We start from the raw sequence: 23,475 nt of genomic DNA on the forward strand, positions 1-23,475 counted from the left end.
AGGCATTTTGTACCAGTGCAATTGCTTGTTGGATCAACCCTCTCAATCAGTCTCATGTGCTCTTTCCTTTCGGTTTCTCCACTGCCTCATTTTACTCTCAGCTTCCTTTCCAGCCTCCCTCTTTTGACTGTTGTGCAGAGAGCCGGCTGTCCTCTGTAGGCTCCTCCCGTGTTTCATGTGCCCCTGTGTGGATTTGGACTCATGTCTGTGTGTGAGGCTGTTTGTTGTGCTGGCAGTAGTCAGGGAGGTGCAAAGGCAATGCCCTGTGTTGCAGGAAGTGGGTTTTCCCTTGAGGTCTTAATTGTGATCTGTAGTTTCTCTGGCATCATTTACAGATGATCTGGTAGGTTGACTTACTGATGAAACTAATTTTAGGATCTGTTGGTCTCAGGGTCCCCTCTAACTCTGGGCATGTAGTTACATATCTTGTGTAGAGTAAGGAGTATTCCACCTAAGTAAAATTTCCAAGATGGCTGCATCCCTTTAAATACCAGAATTCTATTTTAGCCATCTTGGTTGAAATCTCTTTATTTTTTTTTTTAATTAAAAAAAATTTTAAAAATTATTTAATTAATTTATTTTTGGCGGCATTGGATTTTTGTTGCTGCGCACGGGTTTTCTCTAGTTGTGGCGAGCGGGGGCTACTCTTCATTGCAGTGCTCGGGCTTCTCATTGTGGTGGCTTTTCTTGTTGCGGAGCACAGGCTCTAGGCATGCGGGCTTCAGTAGTTGCAGCACGTGGGCTCAGTAGTTGTGGCACGTGGGCTCAATAGTTGTGGCTCACGGGCTTAGTTGCTCCGTGGCATGTGGGATCTTCCTGGTCCAGGGCTCAAACCCGTGTTGCCTGCATTGGCAGGCAGATTGCCAACCACTGCACCACCAGGGAAGTCCTGAAATCTCTTTAAAACCAGTAATGTTTGCTTGCCCTCATTAGTTGACTGTTTTTTTTTGTGTTTGTGTCTGACTCAGTGTCATCATTGCAATGTCAAAGCTTGTATGACTGAGGCCTTTCCAGATTGCTGGTCTGGGGATGAATGTTTGCCTCCTCAGAGGGCTGGCCTGACTTTAGTGCTTCAGGTTTTATTCTTTCATGATTTTGGTGTGTGTTGTCTCTGACAGCTATTGTTCCTTGATGCTGGCACTGGGCCTGCCTTCATCACAAGGCCCTTCATTGGGCCTTTTTAATTTGCTGCTTCTAATCTGGGAATAGAGGCGTACTCAAACTCCTGTGCACCCAAGTACACATACACACACGTACACGTCCTCCTAAGAATACATGCAAAGTAGCCACAGTTATGATGAGTCTGGAGAGCTCCCCAGTTAATGAAAGATGGAATTTCATGCCTGGATTTATGGCGTATATTTATAGAGACAAGCCTGATAGAATGAAAAGCACACCAGACCTGCATTTGAGGCTGGGCTCAGTAATTGTGTGTAGTGACTGTTACTTCCAGGCATGCCATGAGATTCAGTGAAAACCATAAATCATGACTCAGCTCAAGTAACGTATTGATGATTATGAGGTTTAAAATTGCTCTCTCTCGGTTGCTTATAGGACTTTTTTCTATCTCTAATAATCTTCAGGGAACATAGAGATCTGGAAGGAGGTTGAGAAGGGCAACAGAGATTGTAAGTAAGAATTTAGGGGCATGTGATTCGTGAGTTTTTTCCTTCAGCTCTTGTTTAATGAGCACCCAGTACAAGTGAGATGCTAAGAAATTCTGTCCAGATAGGACCTAGGCAGTAATAGCTCATCTATCTAACCATAACGCTTCCGGAGAAAACCAAGAAGTAGGGAGAGGAAGAGGCTTACAAGCAGCCAGGAAAGAACCACCCTAGGAGGGAGACGACTTTCCTTTTGTGGGGAGGAGTGCTTAGGACGACAGCACAGGGACCATGATGTTTGAACTGAGTTTTGAATAGATACATAGCTGTCTCCTCAGACACTTCTCACACAGGGAACTGCGTGCGGAGGTGCAGGGTACAAAAAGGTGCAGAACCGGTTCGAGAATTCCAGGTAGTTGGTATGGCTGGAATGTGGGTAGGAGGGGTTGAGAAGGGAGAGACTGGAAACGTGGCCCCAGGGCCAGTTCCGCAGGGGTTTATATGGTGCCTAAATAGGTTAGACTTTATCTTGAGAGCAGGCAGAAGCTATTGACTTTAAGTGGAGACATGAAATCAGATTTGCTTTGAAGAAGAACTTTGGCTTTGTGCAGAGTGTTTTTGGAAAAAAGTGAGAGACAGAAGGTAGGGATAGCAGGTTAGGGAACTGAAACCTGAAGGGTAGTGATAGCCTGCACTGTGGGTGGTGCCTTTGAAAGGGAGTTGAAGGAATGGATAAAGAAATAGTCATAAGGTGGAATTTCTAGGATTTCTGGGTGTGGAGGGCGTGGGAGCTCTCAGAGACGATGCTAAGAATTCAGGCTTGGACAGAGAGGGGGTGATGGGGTCGCCTTTTGAAATAGGGAAGGTGGGCTGAGTGATGAGGTAGAGGGGGCATCTGAGGCATCTGCTGGGCTGCTCACGTGCCCTTCCAAGCACTGTGCCTTCCTAGGGTTATGACCCAGAGTCGGTCATTTCCCCACCGAGTCACACTTACCTAAAAAAGAGGTACATGTGGATGTCAGTCTATTAATGTACATGGTGAGAAAACTGTATGATTTCTATTTATTTATTTACTTATTTATTTATTAACTTACTTATTTTGGCTGCACCGGATCTTAGTTGTGGCATGCAGGATCTTAGTTGTGGCATGCGGGATCTTTAGTTGTGGCATATGGGCTTCTTAGTTGTAGCATGTGGACTTCTTAGTTGTGGCATGCATGTGGGATCTAGCTCCAGAGATCGAACCCAGGCCCCCTGCATTGGGAGAGTGGAGTCTTACCCACTGGACCGCCAGGGATGTCCCACATATGTGATTTCTAATGAGCAGAAGGCATGTGTTCACTATCAAGACACCCTCTTCCTCATACCATAGTCACTGGGGAACCCATCTAGTAATCAGGAAGTTCCTTGCAGGGCATGGAACCAGAACAAAGGAAGAAAGTTTAGACTATTTGAGGAAAATTTACTGAATGTGGTGAGTTCTATAAAATAGGAAGCTGAAAGGTAAAGCCATGAGTTCCCTCCTTCCAGCAGGGAACTCATGGTTAGTGCAGGAGAAGGGCAAAAACAGTCAGTTAAATATTGTATATGGTGAGTGCGGGGAGGGGGTGGAGCACGACTAATTCAGGAGATGAGGTCTGCACTCAACACCGGAGGCTGGAGAGGAGTCAAGGGGCGGGTGAAGCACCCCCTCGCCACAACCGACAAGGCCGATGCCGCCGCCGTCTGACACTCTGACTCATCTCAGACCTCTCACCCTCACTCCCTCTGCTCCAGCTCCTGGCCTTCTTGCTTTTCTTCCAATTTGCCTGGCCGTTCCGGCTTCAGGGGTTTTGTACTTATTGTTCCTTCCGCCGGGAAGACTCTTTCCCCAGATGCCCTCAGAGCTTATTTCCTCACTCTATTCATGTCTTTGCACAAACATTACCTTACCAGAGACCTATCCTGTCTAAAATGGTCATTCTCAGTCTCCCAGCTGGTTTTGTTTTTCTCTATAGACTTCTTACCACTTGACGTTAATTATTTACTTGTTTATTATCTGTATTTCCCTCTAGAGTATAAGCATCATGAGAGTAAGGACTTTGTTTTGCTCACTGCTGAGTCTCTGGCACCTATAGTGCCTGGCGTCTGCTAGGTTCTCAGTAAATATCTGTTGAGTGAAGAAGGGGCAAGGAATTCTAGGCACAGGGAAAGGCAATGTAAAGGCGCAAGGTGAGAAGAAGTGTGGGGGTGTGGGCTGTGCGTGGGGGATTGTGGGATGTGAGGGGACAAGGGGAGGCCAACCTTCCTAGAGGGTTTAGATGTTCTCCTAAGGCATAAACAGAGCCATTGCAGGATTCGAAGGAGGGAGCAGTGCAGCTGGGATGGGACGTAAGAGCAAGGCTGGAAGCAGAGACATGGGTTAGGAAGTTCTCTTGCTGATCCAGGCAGGAAATGACAAAAGCCTGAACTAGGGCAGAGGTGGGTGGGGGTGAACAGGATAGATCGGAGAGCAATTAGAAGGTATAATGCATATAGCCAATAACGCTTATTGGAATGTCCAATGTAAGAGGGGCGGGTGACAAGGAAAACGTCCACCAGCCTGTGAGCCCTGTGCCACAGGGGCTGAGCCTGTCTTATGATCCACTGTACACCCAGTAGAGAAACAAAGAGAGGAACTCAATAAATATTCATGGAATGAAGAGATGAAGTTTCTGGTTTGGGCAACTGGTGGGCGGTGGCATCACTTATGGGGACCACTTATGGGGAAGGGGAAGAGGGAATCATGTTGAATTTGAAATTTATTTGTAGGATAGTGGGTGGATATGCCCTTTTGGAGCTCAGGAAAGAGATGGGACTGAGACTGAGCATTCAGCAAATATTCACAAGGTACTGGCCACGTTCCCAGCACTGGTCGTTGTCTTCATGGAGCTCTCAGTGTGTGTGTGTGTGTGTGTGTGTGTGTGTGTGTGTGTGTGTGTGTGTGTGTAGGATGGGCAACCCAACACGAGATTACAATGGATTATGACGAGTGTTGTGATTTGTGAGGCACAGGGAGTCACGGGGAAACCTGAACTAGCCTAGGGGCTTGGAAACTCTCCCTAAGGAAGTTTATACTGACACCTGAATGAGGAAGAATTAACTGAGAGTAGAGAGGGAAGAGGAGCATCTCAGGCAGCAGGAACGAATGTATGAAAACTTGAAGACAAGAGAGGACACCTTTGAGACACTGAAAGGAGTTCAGGTATTGAGTTTAAGGTAGGAAATATTGCGAGTTGGCCTGCAGAGGTAGATGGAGGTCGTAGGATAAGTTGTTTGGGACTTCATAAACTGTTCTGGTTCGTATTGCTGTGTAACAAATCGCACAAAACAAAGTGGTTTCAAACAGTCATTTGATTCTTTCATGGTTTCTATGGCTGAGGAATTTGGGAAGGCCTAGTGGGGTAGCTCTGGCTCAGGGTCTTATGTGATTGTAATCAGATGGTGGGAGGAGCTGGAACGGGGGAAGCTGAAGCAGGTGAGGACTAGATGGGCATCTTTTTCTCAAGTTGTGTCAGGGCTTTTACATGTGGTCTTTCCATATGGACTGCATTGAGCTTCCTCACATAATGGCAGCCTCAGTGCAATCAGACTGTTTTACTTGGTGGCTGAAGACTTTAGGAATGAGTATCCCAGCAAGCAAAGTGGAAGCTGCATTGGCTCTTATGACCTAGCCTCTGAAGTCACATGGTATCACTCCTGCAGTACTATACAGGTAGAAACATTCACAGAAGACCATCCAGTTTTAAGAGAAGAGGTACAGACCCTACCTCTTGATGGGCAGAGTGTTAAAGTCACATTGTATGAAAAGCATGTGGGATAGGAGATATTGTTGAAATATCTTTGGAAAATATAATCTACAGCACATGCCACATTAAGGAGTTTGGTGGGCTTCTTTTTTTTTTTTAAAGAAATGCAACTAATTTTTAAAAATTTTTATTTATTTTAATTAATTAATTGGCTGCGTTGGGTCTTCGTTGCTGCACACAGGCTTCCTCTAGTTGCGGCGAGTGGGGTCTACTCTTCATTGTGGTGCACAGTCTCCTCATTGCGGTGGCTTCTCTTGTTGCGGAGCACAGGCTCTAGGCTAGTTGGCTTCAATAGTTGCGGCACACAGGCTCAATAGTTGTGGCTCAATGGCTCTAGAGTGCAGGCTCAATAGTTGTGCCTGGTGGGCTTAGTTGCTTTTCGGCTTGTGGGATCTTCCGGAGCAGGGATTGAACCTATGTCCCCTGCATAGGCAGGCGGATTCTTAGCTACTATGCCACCTAGGAAGTCCAGGTGGGCTTCTTTTAAGGCAATGAAAAACCTCTTTGGGCTTTCAAAGTAGGGGAGTGATATTTGTGATTTAGATTTTATAATTTGTGATTTTTAAAAAGATTATTCTGACTTTGCAGGACCAAAAGCAGGAGGACCAGTTAGGAAGCTGTTGCCATGATCCTGGTGAGAGATGATGGTGGCTTGGACTAGAGTCATGTTTTGGGGATGAAGAGACTTGTTAAGACTTGGACACTGATTAGATATGGGTAGAGATTGTCAATGATGTTAAGATACTCAGATTTGGCATCTGGCTTGGGCAACTGGGTGAATGGTGATGCCATTTACTTATAGGGGGAACAGTGGAGGAGCAGCAGGTTTACAAGAAATTGATGGAATCAGTTTGTGCCTGGTAATGTCGAGTTGGATATTCCTATGTATCTGGAATCATGACAGTTGGGCTGGTGATATATACTTTTGGGAATCATCAGTGATAGTAGTTGAAATCACAGTAGCAGATGAGATGATCCTAGGACAGGATATAGAAAGGGAAGAGAAAAGGGTTTTGGATAGCATTCTTAGAATTCTTGGAATTATAAGACTGCTTAGAGTACCAACATTGAGGGAAAAGTATTCTGCAAAAAAAGACGGAGAAGCAGCATCCAGAGAGATAGGAGGGAAACGGGGAGATGGTGAGTGGAAGAGAGAGATTTGAGAAGGAGGCAGTGGCCATCAGGGTCCAGTCTGCTAAGAGGTCAAGCTAGATAGGAATGAGTGGAGTTGACTGGATTTATCAACATGAAGATCACTGGTGAATTTGGAGAGGGAAATTTCAGGGCCGTGAGGGTGGAGTCAGATTTCAGAGAGATCGTTTATTCATCCAGCATGATTTATTGAGTATCAACTCTGCCTAGTTCTGGGTTAGGCCCTGAGGGTACAAGAAGAAATGTGATCCAGTCTCTGCCCTCACATAGCTCACAGTTGATGGGAGAGACAGATACCTTAAGTGTTCAGAGGAAAGGCAGTGCACCCAAGGGAGGTGGGTTTACACTCAGAAGTAGCCTTTTTCAGAAAAACTGTTAAGTAACATATGGAATGGAACATCACTGGAATTGACAAGAAGGAGGTCAAGGGGAACTTTGGCAGCCTTTTCACTGCAGTAGTGAAGCTGATGTCAGATTGCATTGTGGAGACAAGGGCAGGAGAGGGAATGTAGATGTGCTTTCTAGAAGATGGACTCTGGAGGCAGTTGTTAGCTGAAGAGACCAAAGCTGAGGGAGTTTATGGGAAAGACTTAAGCCTGCCTTAGGTTGGTTTGGGGGTGTATTTCTGGAAAACTTGGATGAAATATTCGTACCCTACAATGAGGTCTTCCGCATGGTTGGAATGCTTGGGTGCCTGGAGTCAGAGTTTCTCTCCCTTGAACAGTGCAGGGCATACCCTCATCCCTTTGAGAGACAGCAGTGCGTGGGGTTAAGAGCATGGAATCAGGAAGGTTAAATTTATTAGCCTCAGTTTCCTCATCTGTAGAATGGGACTCTACCTCATAAAGGCGTGATCTATATTTCTACCATACTTTCACCCTTTTCTATTCATCAGTGACAATTTTGGGAGAGCGAATATGGTTTCTACTTCCGTTGGGGTGGCTTACATTTCCTTTACAGGCATAGTCTTCCTTTAGAACTGCTGATGAACTAACTACAGCCCTAAATAGGCTAGTATTGCTAATAGACCTTGAAATCATTTACGGGTTATTGCTTAGGTAAGTTTTTTGCATGCATGGGTGACTTCACTCACTGCTGATTTCATTGTTGGGTAATCACATGCTGCCTTCTCTGCCAGGAATTCCACCTCCCTTCCCCCAGCCCCAGCATTAGCCTCTGTACACTCAGTCCAGGTAAGAGTGGTCCTGGTACCCACCTGCACCCACTTCACTGCCCCAGACTGGATGGGTTGCCTCTCAGTGACTTCCATAGCACCTGATTCTTATAATTGTCCAAGTTCAGTCTTCTGGGAAGTCTGGGGACTGGGTCTTTCTCTCTCTTTTTTTTTTTTTGGGTGCATTGTGGCGAGTGGGGGCTACTCTTTGTTGTGGTGTGCAGGCTTCTCAGTATGGTGGCTTCCTTTGTTGCGGAGCACAGGTTCTAGGTGTGTGGATTTCAGTAGTTGTGGCACGTGGGCTCTAGAGCACAGGCTCAGTAGTTGTGGTGCATGGGCTTAGTTGCTCTCTGGCATGTGAGGTCTTCCCAGACCAGGGATCAAACCTGTGTCTGCTGCATTGGTAGGCGGATTCTTAACTGCTGGGGAAGTCCTGGGGACTGGGTCTTAATCACAGAGTCTGCACAGGGTCTGGAACACAGTAGGTTCAAGCTCAATACATGCTTGTTGGAGGGATGGATGCATAGAGGAATGAATGGATAATTGGATGAATTCTGAGTTCTGAAGGATCTTGCCATCCCATGCAGGTCTCTATAAATGGTTACTTTTCCAACCAGAGGGGTGTGCACTTGGCTCCTGCTGAGGCTGATTGCTCTGACTTCTCAGAGCTCTTTGAGGATTGCTCCAATACTCTGCAGCCAGAAGCCCTGTTACCCCAGGGGGAGATAGTCCCACTCCCAGGCCCACATCCTTGTATGCAAATGGGGGGCGTACGGTATAGATGGAATGGGTACAAGCTTAGGAGCTGGCTACTGGCTGAGTGGCCTCAGTTTTCCCAATTGTAAGATAAAGATAATAAACCTACTCTGTCAGATTAAATTAGATGATGTATGTATGTATGTAAGAATGTCAGCAACCTAACACATAATTGTCAGTCAAAAATGGTATTTACTGTTGTAAGTTACATTCATAGTCATATACATCTTATTAAGTTCTAAAACCTTGACTTTCTGTGTTCTGTCTTCAGATGATTAAAAGCAGTTTTAATTTTACAGTAGCTTAGAGATCAGAAGGGAGGGCTGAGACTCCTCTTCCTCTTTGCAGGAGAGGTGGAGCTGGCACTTTTCTCTTGGCGTCTTCAGGGCTAGGTGTCAGAAGCCCAGCTCCACCCGACTGACTGCCCTTTCTTTGGGGCCAACGTGCTTTGGTCCATTGTTTTGTTTTGTTTTTTACTTTTTAATTGTTTAAAAATTTTGGCTGTGCTTTGCAGCTTGCAGGAGCTTCCGGACCAGGGATTGAATCCCGGCCACGGCAGCGAAAGCGCGGAATCCTAACCACTGGGCCGCCAGGGAACTCCCTGCTTTGGTTCATTGTTGGCAGCACTGGACGTGTCTGCTCCTGCCTGCCTACACTCACCCACCCTGTGACCTAATTTTTTTGGTCTAGATTTCTGCCTTTTTTTTTTTTTTTGAAGATTTTTTTGATGTGGACCATTTTTAAAGTCCCTGTTGAATTCGTTACAACACCACTTCTGCCCTATGCCTTGGTCCTTTGGCCGCAAGGCATGTGGGATCCAGCTCCCCAGCCAGGGATTGAACCTGCACCCCTTGCATTGGAAGGTGAAGTTTCAGCCACTGGACTGCCAGGGAAGTCCCTCTGCCTCTTGTTAATGGGACATTTTTATCTCCTGTGTTCCATCTGCCTGCTGTACCAGTCGGCCGGCAGCACACATGTGGGGCCCCCTGTGAACAGACTACTCTTTAGGGATCAGGTGGTCTTGGCATCCTCGATGCTTAACCCTTGCAATTTGTGTGTAGTAGGTGCTTTTCAGTGGATGTCGGTTGGAGAATGAACAGAAAGTACAGCTCCAGGTTCAGCTTGGCTGAGAAGGGCATTGTGTGCTCTTGGCTCTCAGGGTGCTGGTGGGGGCTGAGGGCTGTCATGGGGCCCAGGCGGAGGGGTAGGTGGCTGCTGGAGCCACTTGTGGACTCCCCAGGACTTCAGATCTCTGAGAGCTTTGGCCACTGTCCTCGGGCAGATTTTCCTGGTACCAGAATGACTGGCTTCATGTCCTCGTGGCTAATGAGGTGAAACAGCCAAACACAGGGCCCCCAACTGCCTTTTGTCCTTTGAACTTTCTACTTTGAAGCTAGTTACCTCTCCCAGAGGGGTTTTCCATTTTAAGTTCTATTTTAAGTGGAGCCAGGAGCGCTGAGTTAAGGGAGGGTTTGAGCTTATTCTGCTCAAGGTGGTTCTGTAAGTGTTGAGTTTGTTTCATGATGACCTAAGGTAGCCCAAAGCAAGCAGATCACCAGGCTCCCCTGGGGATTCAGACCTCCTGAATCAGAACTTCAGGGGTGGAGCCCCAGAGCTGTAGGTTCACATTCCCCAGGTGATCCTTGATGCTCACTCGGGCTCAGGGTCCCATTTCAGAGAACCTGAACTGGACCTAGCTGAGCAAACCAGTAAGAATCCAGTTAACAAGGACTCGCTGGTTTTGAGATGGGAGCCAGTGGAGTAGGTAATAGGTGAGCCTCCCAGTGGAAAATGCTTGCTGGCGCCTTCCTTGCAGTGCGGAGACACGGCGGCTGAAGTGCTGACTGAGTTCTAGGAGGCAGAGTGGGAGGAATCTGATCCAGTGACCCACAGGGTTTATGCTCGGTGTGTCTCCTTGCCAGATGCTCTCACCCATGATGCCTGAGCAAGCAAAATCGTTCTGTAGCCTGAAAAGGTAAAAGAGTTTGAGGACCATCTGCGATCTGAGAGATACAACAGCACTTAGCAAGCGTGGAAGAAATAATCCATCAAGGAATCAAGAAGAAAAAATGGCTTTTAAGTTGTAGAGAGTGTCTTAAACCAGCATTCGACAACAGAAAACAAAACAAGCAGTTGTGGGTCTTCCCTGGCAGTCCAGTGGTTAGGACTTGGTATTTCCACTGCTGGTGGCCCTGGGTTCAATCCCTGGTCGGGGCCCTAAGATCCCACACACTGTGCAGAGTGGTTTGGCAACACCTCGCCCCACACCCTGCTCCCCGCCGCCCAAAACAAAAAACAAGCAGTAGAGAAAAGAGGGAAAAACTTGAAATGTCTGGCTTAAGGCAATATTCCTGAGGCTTTTTCGGAGAGCTTACATCTGGTCCTTCTGAAGAAACAGCCTTGGTAGAGCATTCTGGAGACATCTGGGTATTCGAGGGCTGAGTGTACCAGTTAAGGGGGCTGGATCGGTCCCCAGCAGTGTGACTCTGACTATAGATAGACCAGCCTAATGCAGAGATGGGTGGCTTTTCTTGAGTAACATGTGACAAAGAGCTTGCTCACCCCAATTAAGCCCACAGGCCGCTATCCTTCTGCTGATTCCTGGGGGGTGAATAATGTCACTAGTGTGTCACTGGTGACTTTAAAGTTCACGGTAGCAAGTGGAGTGACAGGTGGAATCTTCATCTCTTTGTCATTTGAAGGCCGTGTATGTGAAAGAAGAAAAGAGAACACAGAACTGAGTCCTGGAATGTAAATGCTAAGATACCAGAAGGATACACTCTGGCAAGGGATGGAGCAGATTTTATAGAGATTGGGAGAGATGCATTTTTCAAAAATAAATTTATTTATTTATTGGCTGCGTTGGGTCTTCGTTGCTGCACATGGGCTCTCTCTAGTTGCAGAGAGTGGGGGCTACTCTTCATTTTGGTGTGAGGGCTCCTCATTGCGGTGGCTTCTCTCTTTGGTTGCAGAGCACAGGCGCACAGGCTCTAGGTGTGTGGGCTTCAGTAGTTGCAGCACATGGGCTCAATAGTTGTGGCTCACGGGCTCTAGAGCGCAGGCTCAACTGTTGTGGTGCATGGGCTCAGTTGTTCTGCAGCATGTGGGATCTTCCTGAAGCAGGGATTGAACCTGTGTCCCCTGCATTGACAGGCAGATTCTTAACCACTGCGCCACCTAGGAAGTCCTAGGAGGAATGCATTTAATAAAGCTTTAAACTGAAATTTTAGAGGAAGGAGTAAAATACACAGATAAAAGTATACATCTGGGTAGTTTGGAGGCTATGAGGTATTACAGAGAAACAAAATAAAGTTGGAAAAGTTGCTCAGTAATGCATTTGGAGAAGCTAGAAGATTGGGAGCGATGCTTTTGGACTCATCAGCATTCAATGAGGCTAATAAACACATTTGCTTTTTACATTTACTACAAGGAGGAAACAATTTATTTGATTAGAATATGACAGTGAAAGAGCATACTTGTTAAAAAGTGATGGATTTTCTAGAAGAGCTGAGATTAATGTACTGTACCAAAGGGAGATGAACTTGTATGAGGATCTGCTATAATAAGGGATGCCTGCTTCCTCTGCACAAGGTCAGTTTTGATTCTTTTGATTGCAGTGAGAGGGTAATTTCAGGGCCAAGATACAGAGATCTGTCAAAGGATTTTACCTCCCCTTTTTCGCTTTCCCAGCAAACATAATGGACAGTACTACTCAGTACTACTTCCAGCTCTCTGCCTGCATGAGGGCTGCTTTTCACAACTAAGCAGGAGAAGTCTCTTCCTTCCTCATTACAGATACGTGGCCCATCTCTTAGAAAGGGCACCAAGGCTCTGGTCTCTGTTAATCCCATCTGCTTACCTTGGGAAGAAGAATTATTATGTGGTGCTATCAGAGGGCTCTTGGATTCTAGTTAGGGATTTTTCCTGAAGGTCTCTCTTGAAGGTAAAGTGCATGGAAGTAAACCCCCATCCTAAGGGAAGAAGCATGGCAAAGAGAACAAGAGGATAAAAGCAAAAAGAAGTAGGAATGATGTGATTGTGGGTGTATACTGCACACTGTCAGATCAGAAGAATAAGTATTTTGCTTTCCTCATAAAAATTATAAAATTTGTACAAAAGGGAAATGTGGTAGCAATGGAAGCTTCCATTGCCTGAGCATCTTATTTTGTTTTTTTGAGAAATTTATTTATTTATTTATTTTATTGGCTGTGTTGGGTCTTTGTTGCTGTGCACGGGCTTTCTTTTAGTTGTGGTGAGCGGGGGCTACTCTTCGTTGTGGTGTGCGGGCTCCTTCTCATTGCCGTGGCTTCTCTTGTTGCAGAGCACAGGCTCTAGGTGCATGGGCTTCAGTAGTTGCAGCACATGGGCTCAGTAGTTATGGCTCACGGGCTCTAAAGCGCAGGCTCAATAGTTGTGGCGCACGTGCTTAGTTGCTCTGCGGCATGTGGGATCTTCCTGGAGCAGGGATTGAACCCATGTCCCCTGCATTGGCAGGCAGATTCTTAACCATTGCGCCACCTAGGAAGCCCCTGCCTGAGCATCTTTTGCTAAAATCAGTTGCATTCTATTAGAAGCAGTACATCTCTACATTAGAAAAAAATAAAAAGGTTTATTATGGAAAATTTCAAACGTACAAAAGTAGAGCAAATTGTACAGTGAACACCCAGAGTTCAAGCACCAGCATCAATGATTATCAACACTGTTTTTTCAACATCTCTGCTCCAACCACCCCTTCTTTACCCACACTAGATTATTTAAATCAAATCCAAGACATCAAACCATTTCAAACCAAGACATCAAGCCGTTAATCCATAAAGGCTTCAATATGAATCTCTAAAGGATAAGGATTTATTATTATTATTATTTTACACAACCAGGGGCAATGTGAAATCCTTGTGAGGAAGTGATTATGCCTTCTCAGAGTTGGTACTTCCCAGAAAAAAAAATGCTGGATTTCCTCCAAAATGTACTCTAAATTTTAGGCAAAGAGATTGCAAAAAAGTTCAGGGCAAGGAATTATAATTTTACAGCCAGGGATTTAAAAACAAACAAAAGACCAGAAGTGTCTTCAAAATGAAATTCTTTTTAAAAAATTTATTTATTTATTTATTTACGCTGCACTGGGTCTTAGTTGTGGCACGCAGGATCTTTAGTTGCGACATGCGGACTCTTAGTTGCGGCATGCATGTGGGATCTAGTTCCCCGTCCAGGGATCGACTCTGGGCCCCCTGTATTGGGAGCACAGAGTCATACCCACTAGACCACCATGGAAATCCCTTCAAAATGAAATTCTGATAAAATAGTTAAATTATCTTATTTAGGAAGAATAAAATAGAGAATCAGGAGAATCATCTGAAGAAAGTGATGTGATCGAACACATTGATTTTTGATGAGCTTAGATTTTTAGAAACAAGATATGCAAGAGATAATGACAGGTGACATAGACTAAATAAATACCAGTGTGGCCCAGGCCTACGAGGAGAGTGTCCTGAAGGTTAATGCCCAGCATAGACTAAGACCTCAAGAAGTGACTAAGGCCAACAGAAGGTTCCAAGAGCAATGTTCAGAGTGGGAACAGCAGGGGCAAGGCTGGATGCTCTGGGGGCAGTTAAAGCTATGATAATAGATGGTGGAGAGAAAGGAGAGGGCACAGTCCCACTTTTCCCCTAACCTTACCTGCAGAAGGATTGCTTACCTAAGAAATGGTTCAGTAAAAACCCAACAGGCCAATAGATCTAGGCCAACAAAAAAACAGGATCAAGAGAATTGAGGGGATAGTAATAGAGCATGTCATTGCTTTAAATGTTTTTTAACTATCCACTTGCAAACAAATGGAAAGAATTTATAATTAGCTGGGGTGACAGAATGACCACTAGGCATCTCCAGGATCTTGGAGAACAGGAAGGGTGTAAAAATGAAGCTGTTGAGTGATGTGTTAGTTTCCTATTGCTGCTGTAGCAAATTACCACCAATTTAGTGGTTTAAAACAACACAGATTTATTATTTCACAGTTCTGTAGGTCAGAAGTCTGAAATGGGTCTCACTGGGCTAACATCAAGGTGTCAGCATTACCATGTTCCTTTCTGGAGGCTCTAGGGGAGAATCCGTTTTCTTGCCTTTTCTAGCTTCTAGGGACCCCACATTCTTTAGTTCATGGCCCTCTTCCATCTTCAAAGCCAGCAGTAGCTAGTCAAGTCTTTCTCACGTCGGAAGTCTTTCACACTGACTCTTCTGCTTCTCAGGGCCACTACTGTGCCTACCGCAAGTGATAACCTGGCTTTCCAAGAAAGAGAGAGACAGAAAAAAAAAAAAAAAAGAAAGAAAGAAAAAAAGAAAGAGACAGAGGTGGATTCTGAGTAGATTCTGAGCATTCTGTACTGGTAATCTGAGGTTGATTCCTCCCCAAATTCTAGGCTCATCTGTTAAATCTGCTTAGCAAAGTATGAAAGGAAGAAAGGAGGATCTCCAGTAACCTGTATGGATTTCCTAAAAACAAGCTAACCTCATTTTTTGCTCAATTTCAATTTTTTATTCAAGTGTAATGTACAAAAGGAACTGTGCACATGTCATAGGTGTACATCTTGATGAATTTTCAAATTGAACACACAGGTAACCATCATCCACATCAAAAAGCAGCCCCTGAACCTGTCCTGTGTTCCTCCTAGTCACTCCCCTGTGCCCCCCATGCACACACGAAGGGAAATCACTGTTCTGACTTCTAGTAGCATAGATGGATTTAGCCTGTATTTATTTATTTATTTATTTATTTATTTATTTTTTTTTTTTTGGGGTATATCAAGTTCAATCATCTGTTTTTATACACACATCCCCGTATTCCCTCCCTCCCTCTACTCCTCCCCCACCCTCCCTCGAGTCCCCCCCGCCCTCCCCATCCCAGTCCTCTAAGGCATCTTCCATCCTTGAGTTGAACTCCCTTTGTTATACAACAACTTCCCACTGGCTATCTATTTTACAGTTGGTAGTATATATATGTCTGTGCTACTCTCTTGCTTCATTTCAGCTTCCCCTTCACCCCCTGCCCCCTCCCAAACCTCGAGTTCTCCAGTCCATTCTCTGCATCTGCGTCCTTGTTCTTGTCACTGAGTTCATCAGTACCATTTTTAGATTCCGTATATGTGAGTTAGCATACAATATTTGCCTTTCCCTTTCTGACTTACTTCACTCTGTGTGACAGACTCTAGGTCTATCCACCTCATTACATATAGCTCCATCTCATCCCTTTTTATAGCTGAGTAATATTCCATTGTATATATATGCCACATCTTCTTTATCCATTCATTTGTTGATGGGCATTTAGGTTGCTTCCATGTCCTGGCTATTGTAAATAGTGCTGCAATAAACATTATGGTACATGTTTCTTTTGGGGATTTAGCCTGTTTTTATGTAAATGGATATAAAGGGTATGTACTCTCTTGTGTCTGCCTTGTTCACTGAATATGTTTGTAAAATTCACCCACAGTTTTCTCTGTAGTGGTAGATGGTTCATTCCCCCTACTGTTTACTCTTCCATTGTATTATTCAGCCATCCTACTGTTGATTGGCATTTGGGCTTCAAAATTTTGACTATTACAATGGTATAGCTATGAACATTCTGGCATAAATATGGACTGATTTCATTTGAATCATTATTTGATAGCATCATTAGATTTCCAGAGCAGTGACGTGTATACAGATTTCAGAGAGGTTCTTGGCAAACTCTCATGATATTCTTGTTGACAAGGTAGAAAAAGGTGGACTAGATAAAAAAAAATAGTTTGGTGGATTCCTGGTTGATGTTGTGGAATAATGACAGCAAAGAGGAAGGTCTGTCGTGATAGACTACAGGGCTCTGCCTACCCTACTCAACATTTCTATAAGTGACTTCAGTGAAGACCCAGAAGGTTTGCTAATCAGATTTGCAGATTTCACAAAATTGAAGGCATTTGAACTGATTAAAATTAAGGGGGAAAATCCATTTCTGGTAAATGGGAATGATGTCTAAAAATTCAGAGAGGAAAGTTACCAGGAATAAATGTAAAGCCCCATATTTGGGATTAAAAAAAATCACTTTTAATAGGCCCCAACATGGGGAGAGGGAAAAGCTCATTAGTTTGGGGGAGGAAAAGGAGCTATAGTTGACAATGAGTTCAAATCGAGACTCCATAACCTGCAACAATATCTGGAGTTTTCTGTGTGGGTCTCAGTTTCCAGGGAGACACTGACAGTGCAATTAATACAGAGGCGTGAACTGGGCTGGTGAGTGGGAAACCATATTTGTCACACAAGATGTTGAAGAAAATAGATCTTTGGCCTGAAGAGGGAAGATTCAAGGGGAACAGGATGTTAGTCTTTAATGATAAGAAGGGCCATGATGTGGGAGAAGCTTTAGCTTGATTTTCTGTGGCTCCAGAGGAGAGGCCCAGGACTACTAGCTAGAAGTTGCAAGGAAGAAGTTTTTGGCTTGACAGGAGGAAGAGCTATTGATCTCTTTAAAAATGGCATGAGTGGCCTAATAAAGTATTGAGGTTTATAGTCTCTGGGGATTTGAAACAGAAAATGGCTTAAGTAGCAGCCTAAGTTGTGTGTTATATTGTATGTATCTAAAACTAATGAACTGGGAGAACTGTAGGCTGAATGTTCTTTTTCAGGGACTGTTTAGTTTGCGCATCTAAACTAAATCTGGGCATCTGATTCCGAATGGGCCTGCAAGCTTTGTTCTGTTCTGGATCAACCCAGGCAGGTGCTTTCCTTGCTTTTAGTTCTAGAGCTGATGCTGGGCCTTAGTGCTGGAACTAGCCGCCTCCTCCAGGGGGCCCACGGAGGCTGGATTTCATGACCATTCAGGAGCATCTCTTTAGATGATTATAGGAGTGACTTCTCTGCAGCTGCTTCTTCCTTCAAAGGAGGGGTCAAAGCAGGAATGGAGGTGCACCTGAGTCAAGGGTCTGAGGTGATTTTCAGGCCATCTTCCTGTGGACTTGGCCCAGTGTTGGGTGGAGATTGAATTGCACCTAGAGGTAGGAGGGTAGGGCATCTCTGTCCTTGAGATTAACTTGCAGTTGCCTCCATGTTATTCTAACCCCATGCCCGCCCCCACCCCTTTCCCTGCCTCTGAAGCAGGAGGTCAGGCTCCACTTCAAGAGCAATGCACTTGGCTGGGCTCTGGGGCCACCAGTCAGCTGTATCCGCTGGGGGTGGGGACAAAGAGCCCAGTCAGCACCGCTGCCGGCTATACCCATTTCCTGCTCCCACGGCCAAGAGGCCCTGGGGGAAGAAGCTGAGCACCGGGGAAGACGAGGGGCAGCATTCTTTCCAGAGGATTCCCTTCTTCATTCAAACCAAGCCTCCCGTGCTCAATATAGAGAGCAGATCAGGGCAAGATGGTGGGTCCGTGGCTGAGAACAAAGGCTCAGGAGTCGGGGAGAAGGAAACATTGGTGGACAAAAGGAAAGATACAAATGGATGGATATGGAAGTAGACTAGAGAAGCTGTAGGGATTGAAATGTAAACAATCCACGTATTTTCAGAATCTGTTGTAGTAAAGAATAATGAGTTGGCTTTTCCCTGTCCGCATCCTTGGACAGAGCTGAGAACAGAACGTCGTGGCACGTGGCTACAGACTGACTCTGAACCAGAACCAGTCCCTTAAGCCTCAAGCCTATCCCTGTTTGGTGTTGGCCCCCTGGTGACCCTGAAGGCTAACCCTGACTTTTAATTAGGGGATCCCATTCCCTGGTGAATATGACAGCTGCAGGTGTCCTGGGTGTTTCTAATCCAGCCTGGCTTGAGTTATATTTGTATGTCAGCAGCACAGCCCGAAAGTAAGGGGTAGAGGTTACAGGATGGAGAGAAGGGGCAGTAGGGCTGCTGAATGGCCGGAGGCAGAAGTCCAGTGGGGAGTAAAGGGTGGGTGTCTGGCTGAGGAGGATCAGCAGATCTCAAAGATCTGGCCATTTTGTGGGGGTGTTTGTGGAGACTACACGCTTGTGTCTTTAATTATTAACTTAACACTGTGTTGGCCTGGAGTTATGGGTACATTTTTGCCCAGCCCTGTGATAAGGTTTGGTTGTTAACTGTCTTATTTATTAGGCAGAAAGGCAAATGTGTGTTTGGGATGGGAATGCCCCCTTTTCGGAAGAGCAGAAAAGAACTTGGGCAGTACGCGGGGGGAGACAGAAGGTGGGACAGCTGTTCTGAGGGGCTGCTCTTTCTGGGCCAGAGTGTGATGAGACCAGGACACAACAAAACAGGAGGACTGGGGACACTGAGGGCCAAACCACTGCCAGAATTGAGACAGGGAGTACTTGGGACTGAGTTGGTGGCCTGAAGCAGGCAAGCCCAGCACTTTCTCCTCTGGTAAGGCAGGCTGGTCTGACCTTGTCTTTGCAGCCCGTGGGAGAAGGGCTGTTAAGCCCTCTTTCTAGTGCTCCAGTTGCTGAGCTGGGAAGGAGGGAACAGTGAAGCGATCCACTTTGCCACAGCGGGGAAGGTATAGGGTATGTGCCTGCCTGCTTATTTAAGAGGTTGGTGGGGGACTGAGGAACATTCTGCTTAATTTCAGAATTATTTTTTTTAAATTTTCTTCCCCATCATCCTGGGGCTACCGGTCGACCTCACAGCATGTGTGGGCTTCCCCTCTTGAATTTCTTCTTCTGAAGTAGCAGATTATAGGGTTTTTTTTTGGGGGGGGGAGGGGTAGTGGATTTCTCTGAGATTCTGATGAAAGTTATGGACCCTTTCTTTAGAAAAATGCGTATACTTTGGATATATGAACATAACACTTTACAAAGAGTTTCAGGCCTTGTGGAAGCCTTAGGTTAAGAACCCTGGTTCTAAGGGCAATCCATGAACTTTGCTGAAGCTCATGCAGGTAAAGGGATTGCCTCCACCCCAGGGTAGAAGGACTATGTTTTGTGTTTTGTGTGCAAAAGCCCCTGGACTTTTGCATTGTCCAATCAGGAAAAAAGCCCCGTCCCACTTCTATAGGAACCTCGGTTCCAAGAATCTTTCCAAGCATGAAAACAAGCAGCTGAGCTGGCCAGCAGTAGCAGGAAGTCTGGTCTCCAGCATAATCCTGGCCACACGCCCTGACCTGTTGGCCCAGATGTTGGGTAAGTCACAACAGGACTCATGAAGGTTCACAGTAATCCCACAGCATCAGAGTGCTGGGTCCTGGGGCCCATATAAGGGGATACAAGGCTGGAGACGGGGAGAGGCCGTGACTTTTCAGAGCCAACAGCCGGACTGCATCACTAATGCTGTTCTGCTACCAGTTGCTTCCTATTGCTGTGAGCACTTTTGTGTGGAAGCAAACCCAGTCACTTTGTTTTGTGTCTCTTGTGTAAGTGCTGAGGGTGTGTGTGTGTGTGTGGCGCTGTATACACAGGTGCTCAGCAAGTGCCTTTGAATGATAACGGTGAGGACATTCTGGGCAGAGGTTTCCAAAGCAGAGCAGGTCAGAGCCTAGACACTTCTGTCTTTGACCAAAGGGTCTATTTTGGTGACTAGTACTAGAAACATTGCTTGGGTGTCTAAGGCCCTCTGGATGGTAGGCTCAGTCACCAATCAGTATTATTTTTCTTTCAGGTGTCTTAACCTTCATTAACTGTGCCTATGTCAAGTGGGGAACCCTGGTACAAGACATTTTCACCTATGCTAAAGTACTGGCACTGATCGCGGTCATCATCGCAGGCATTGTTAGACTTGGCCAGGGTAAGAAATAATGGTAGCAGCAGCCAATGTTTGTTAAGGGTTTTCTATGAGCTGTACTCCTCTAAGTGACCTCTATGCATGATTTCATTTAATGGGTACTATTATTACTCCCATTTTATGTATTTATTTTATTTGTTTATTTTTTGGCCACGCCCCATGGCGTGCGGGATCTTAGTTCCCCGACTGGGGATCGAACCCGTGCCCCCTGCAATGGAAGCACGGAGTCCTAAGCAATGGGCCGCCAGGAAATTCCCTAAAGTCCCTAGCTTAAGTAGGGGAGCTGAAATTTGCACCCAGGCAGACTGACCCCGAAGCCTGTCCTGTCCCGTCTGTGCATGCTGCTGCCCAGAGGAGGTTGACCTTGGCAAAAGAGAGCCATGGCCTGGGAGCTGGCTTTTGCCGATTGTCGAACTCACTGCTTGACTGTTCTCCCCTTGGGAGTGGGCAAGGGCAGAAATGAACCTCTTGTACCTCTCCTCGCGCAGTTGCCAGGTGTGAATACCTACCCTACAACTACTCTATTGACTGGGCACACTGAACCCTGCCCTTCCTCTACCCCGTATTAGCTGTCCGGTGTCAGGAAGGGGGCAGACAGAACTGCATCCCTCCTGTTCTCCAGCCCTCTGCTCTGTCGTGGTTCCTTACCCTAGAAAGCCGCTGGGGTCTTTCCTGTCAAGATCGCTGCTGCTCCCTGCACCCTGGCCTGTTACTCTGTAGGTGCCTCGCTTCTGCTCCCCATTCCTTCACTGGTACCCTTGCTACCAAGGTGTTCTAAGCCACACACATTCTATTATCGTCACATTCTTCCTCTCCTTTACTGGATCGCTTTGTAGTTGGGGTGTAGGTCACTAATCCTTCTGCCTTTCTGTGTCCTCTGGGTTCTAGGAGCCTCGACTCACTTTGAGAATTCCTTTGAGGGTTCATCATTTTCAGTGGGTGACATTGCTCTGGCACTGTACTCAGCTCTTTTCTCCTACTCTGGCTGGGACACCCTCAACTACGTCACTGAAGAGATCAAGAATCCTGAGAGGTAGGTACCTCACCATCAACTTTCCATGGCAATGATAGCCATCACTTATTGAGCTTCTACTATGTGCCAGACAGCATACCACAACTGGTGGATTTTATCAGCGTCATTTTAATAGACTGGAGCCCTGAGGCCCAGAGAAGTCACTTGTCCATGATGACAGTAGCAGAGTTAAGAGGTGAACTTTCTTGTGTGTTAGTTTTTTTTACAGGCCTTTTCACATTTGTTCAGGCATTTCTGCATTAGTCAAAGCAGGTTGTACCATGTGCTTGTGTATGCTTTTATTTTATTTTTTTCTTTTTTCTATGCTTTTATTTTTAAACAGACTTTCCTTGATAGATTTTTCACCCATCCTTATTCCCATACGTAAAACTTTAGGTCACAGACTACCAGAAACCTTCCTTTCCTTTCTGATCCCTTTCTTGTTTCTCAGATTCATACTAACTTAGTGGTATTGTTTGGACACCACTGTTACTGTGAATTGCCCTGTAGTCACGCAGAGTGAAAAGAACACTCTGGACCTGTCTTTCCACTGATTTGTTGGGTCACCTTGAGGGAATCCCCTGTCATCTCTGCCTGTTCCTTATCTGTAATTGAGGGGGTCGAATTATATGATCTCCAGAGCCTTTTCTGGCTCTAAAATTCAATGATCCTAGGAACTAAGATTTGCCAGGGAGTGAGGTTTCTGTAAACTTCTAAGTCAAAATATTAATAAATAAACTTTTTGGCTTTGAGAAACAAAGAGTATTCTTGATACACATCTAATGTTGCACCCTTGAGAACAGATGATAGCAGATTGAGGCCAGGGTGGTGCTTCCATCTACTGGACGGAAACTGAATGACTTGAGTATTTGCCCCCTCTCCCTTTTACCCCAATCTCACCACCAAGAATGTTTATAAAGATCACGGCTTTATTGGGCCAGAGGCACCTTGTGAGGTCTTCACGTCTTTCTCTTGGCCACTGGTTAGCATGGCACTCAGAGCTCTCAAACTGAGTAAGGGGTGGGGGGGACATATTTCCCAGGTTGCTGCTTCAGATACGCACATTGTTCTTTCTACTGAGGGCCTGTCTTATTCTCCGGAGAGATTAGATGTCACAATTTCCCTCCATAATTCTTTTATATTTAGCCTTAAGACAAATTTTCCAGTGTTGATCATCTTAGGGAAGGAATCCTGAGACCTCTGGAGTAAAACAAAACTTTCCTGTGCTATTATTATGCTGTGACACAGTTATTTGTTAATGCTTTTTCCTTTTTTGTGTAGGCCTTTCTCCAAATGTGATGTTCCTTTCCCTTGATGCTCTTTAGTTCTTGAGTTCAGTTCAGAGCTTAAGCCACTATCCTAGGCAATCTCAAAGGCAAAAGCACTGGGGAAAGGCCATGGGAGGCGCCATCCCTGAATTGGTGGGGCAGAGTCTAAGAATGAAAGGAGAGTGGGGATGACACTGGGGGACTAATATATCCACTATTCTGTTTGACTGTAGGAATCTGCCCCTCTCCATTGGCATTTCCATGCCTATCGTTACCATCATCTACATCTTAACCAATGTGGCCTATTACACCGTGCTCGACATGAGGGACATCCTGGCCAGCGATGCTGTTGCTGTGGTAAAGGATTTTCACTAGCAGAAGGGTGAGGGTGTGTTTGTGGGCTTCGGGGTATCATGCTGCTCTTTAAAGTCCTAGAAAACGGGTAGTCTTTGAAAGGAGTATGCTTAGGGCACTGGGCTTGCAAGGTTCTGTTAGCCCTGCTGTGGAAGAAGGGCTGGGTTGCTAGTAGAGGGGACCAGGGGGCATGCTTGTCCTTGCCCTCCATCCCTGTTAGGTCCTGCTAATGACTCTTTTCCATTCCTTTCCTTTAGACTTTTGCAGACCAGATTTTTGGAATATTCAACTGGGTCATTCCAGTGGCAGTTGCATTATCTTGCTTTGGTGGCCTCAATGCCTCCATTGTGGCTGCATCTAGGTATGAGTGTCATCTTTTACTGGGGGGTATTGTGAAGAGATATGGCAGGGCAGGGCAGGACTTACAGGACCCAGACTTCAGTCACCGTGCTCCCCAAATGACAGTCACAACCCTTTGGCCTTGTTCCCATCAGCAGCCTCCGGTTCTCGCAAATCTCAGTATTGAACTCCATTCCAAGTTATTCAAACCCTTTTGAAGGAGGGGATGCCAGAGAGGGAGGGCCTCGTGGCCCATGAATCAGGCCACACCCATATCCCA

The 23,475-nt window shown here is 45.8% G+C and overlaps 1 protein-coding gene across 3 annotated transcripts in view; it reads left to right on the forward strand.

Moving 5' to 3' along the window:
• Positions 1–23,475, forward strand: part of SLC7A7 (solute carrier family 7 member 7) — a 51,639-nt gene that overhangs the window by 26,069 nt on the left and 2,095 nt on the right. For all 3 annotated transcript variants that reach the window (XM_057721197.1, XM_057721199.1, XM_057721198.1), the window contains 4 exons: positions 20,100–20,225; positions 21,111–21,255; positions 22,736–22,859; positions 23,114–23,217. In XM_057721197.1, coding sequence (XP_057577180.1) covers positions 20,100–20,225; positions 21,111–21,255; positions 22,736–22,859; positions 23,114–23,217 — 499 coding nt within the window. The remainder of the gene's footprint in view (positions 1–20,099; positions 20,226–21,110; positions 21,256–22,735; positions 22,860–23,113; positions 23,218–23,475) is intronic.

Source organism: Hippopotamus amphibius, chromosome 2 (assembly GCF_030028045.1).
Source record: "Hippopotamus amphibius kiboko isolate mHipAmp2 chromosome 2, mHipAmp2.hap2, whole genome shotgun sequence".
Classification (NCBI taxonomy): Eukaryota; Metazoa; Chordata; class Mammalia; order Artiodactyla; family Hippopotamidae; genus Hippopotamus; species Hippopotamus amphibius.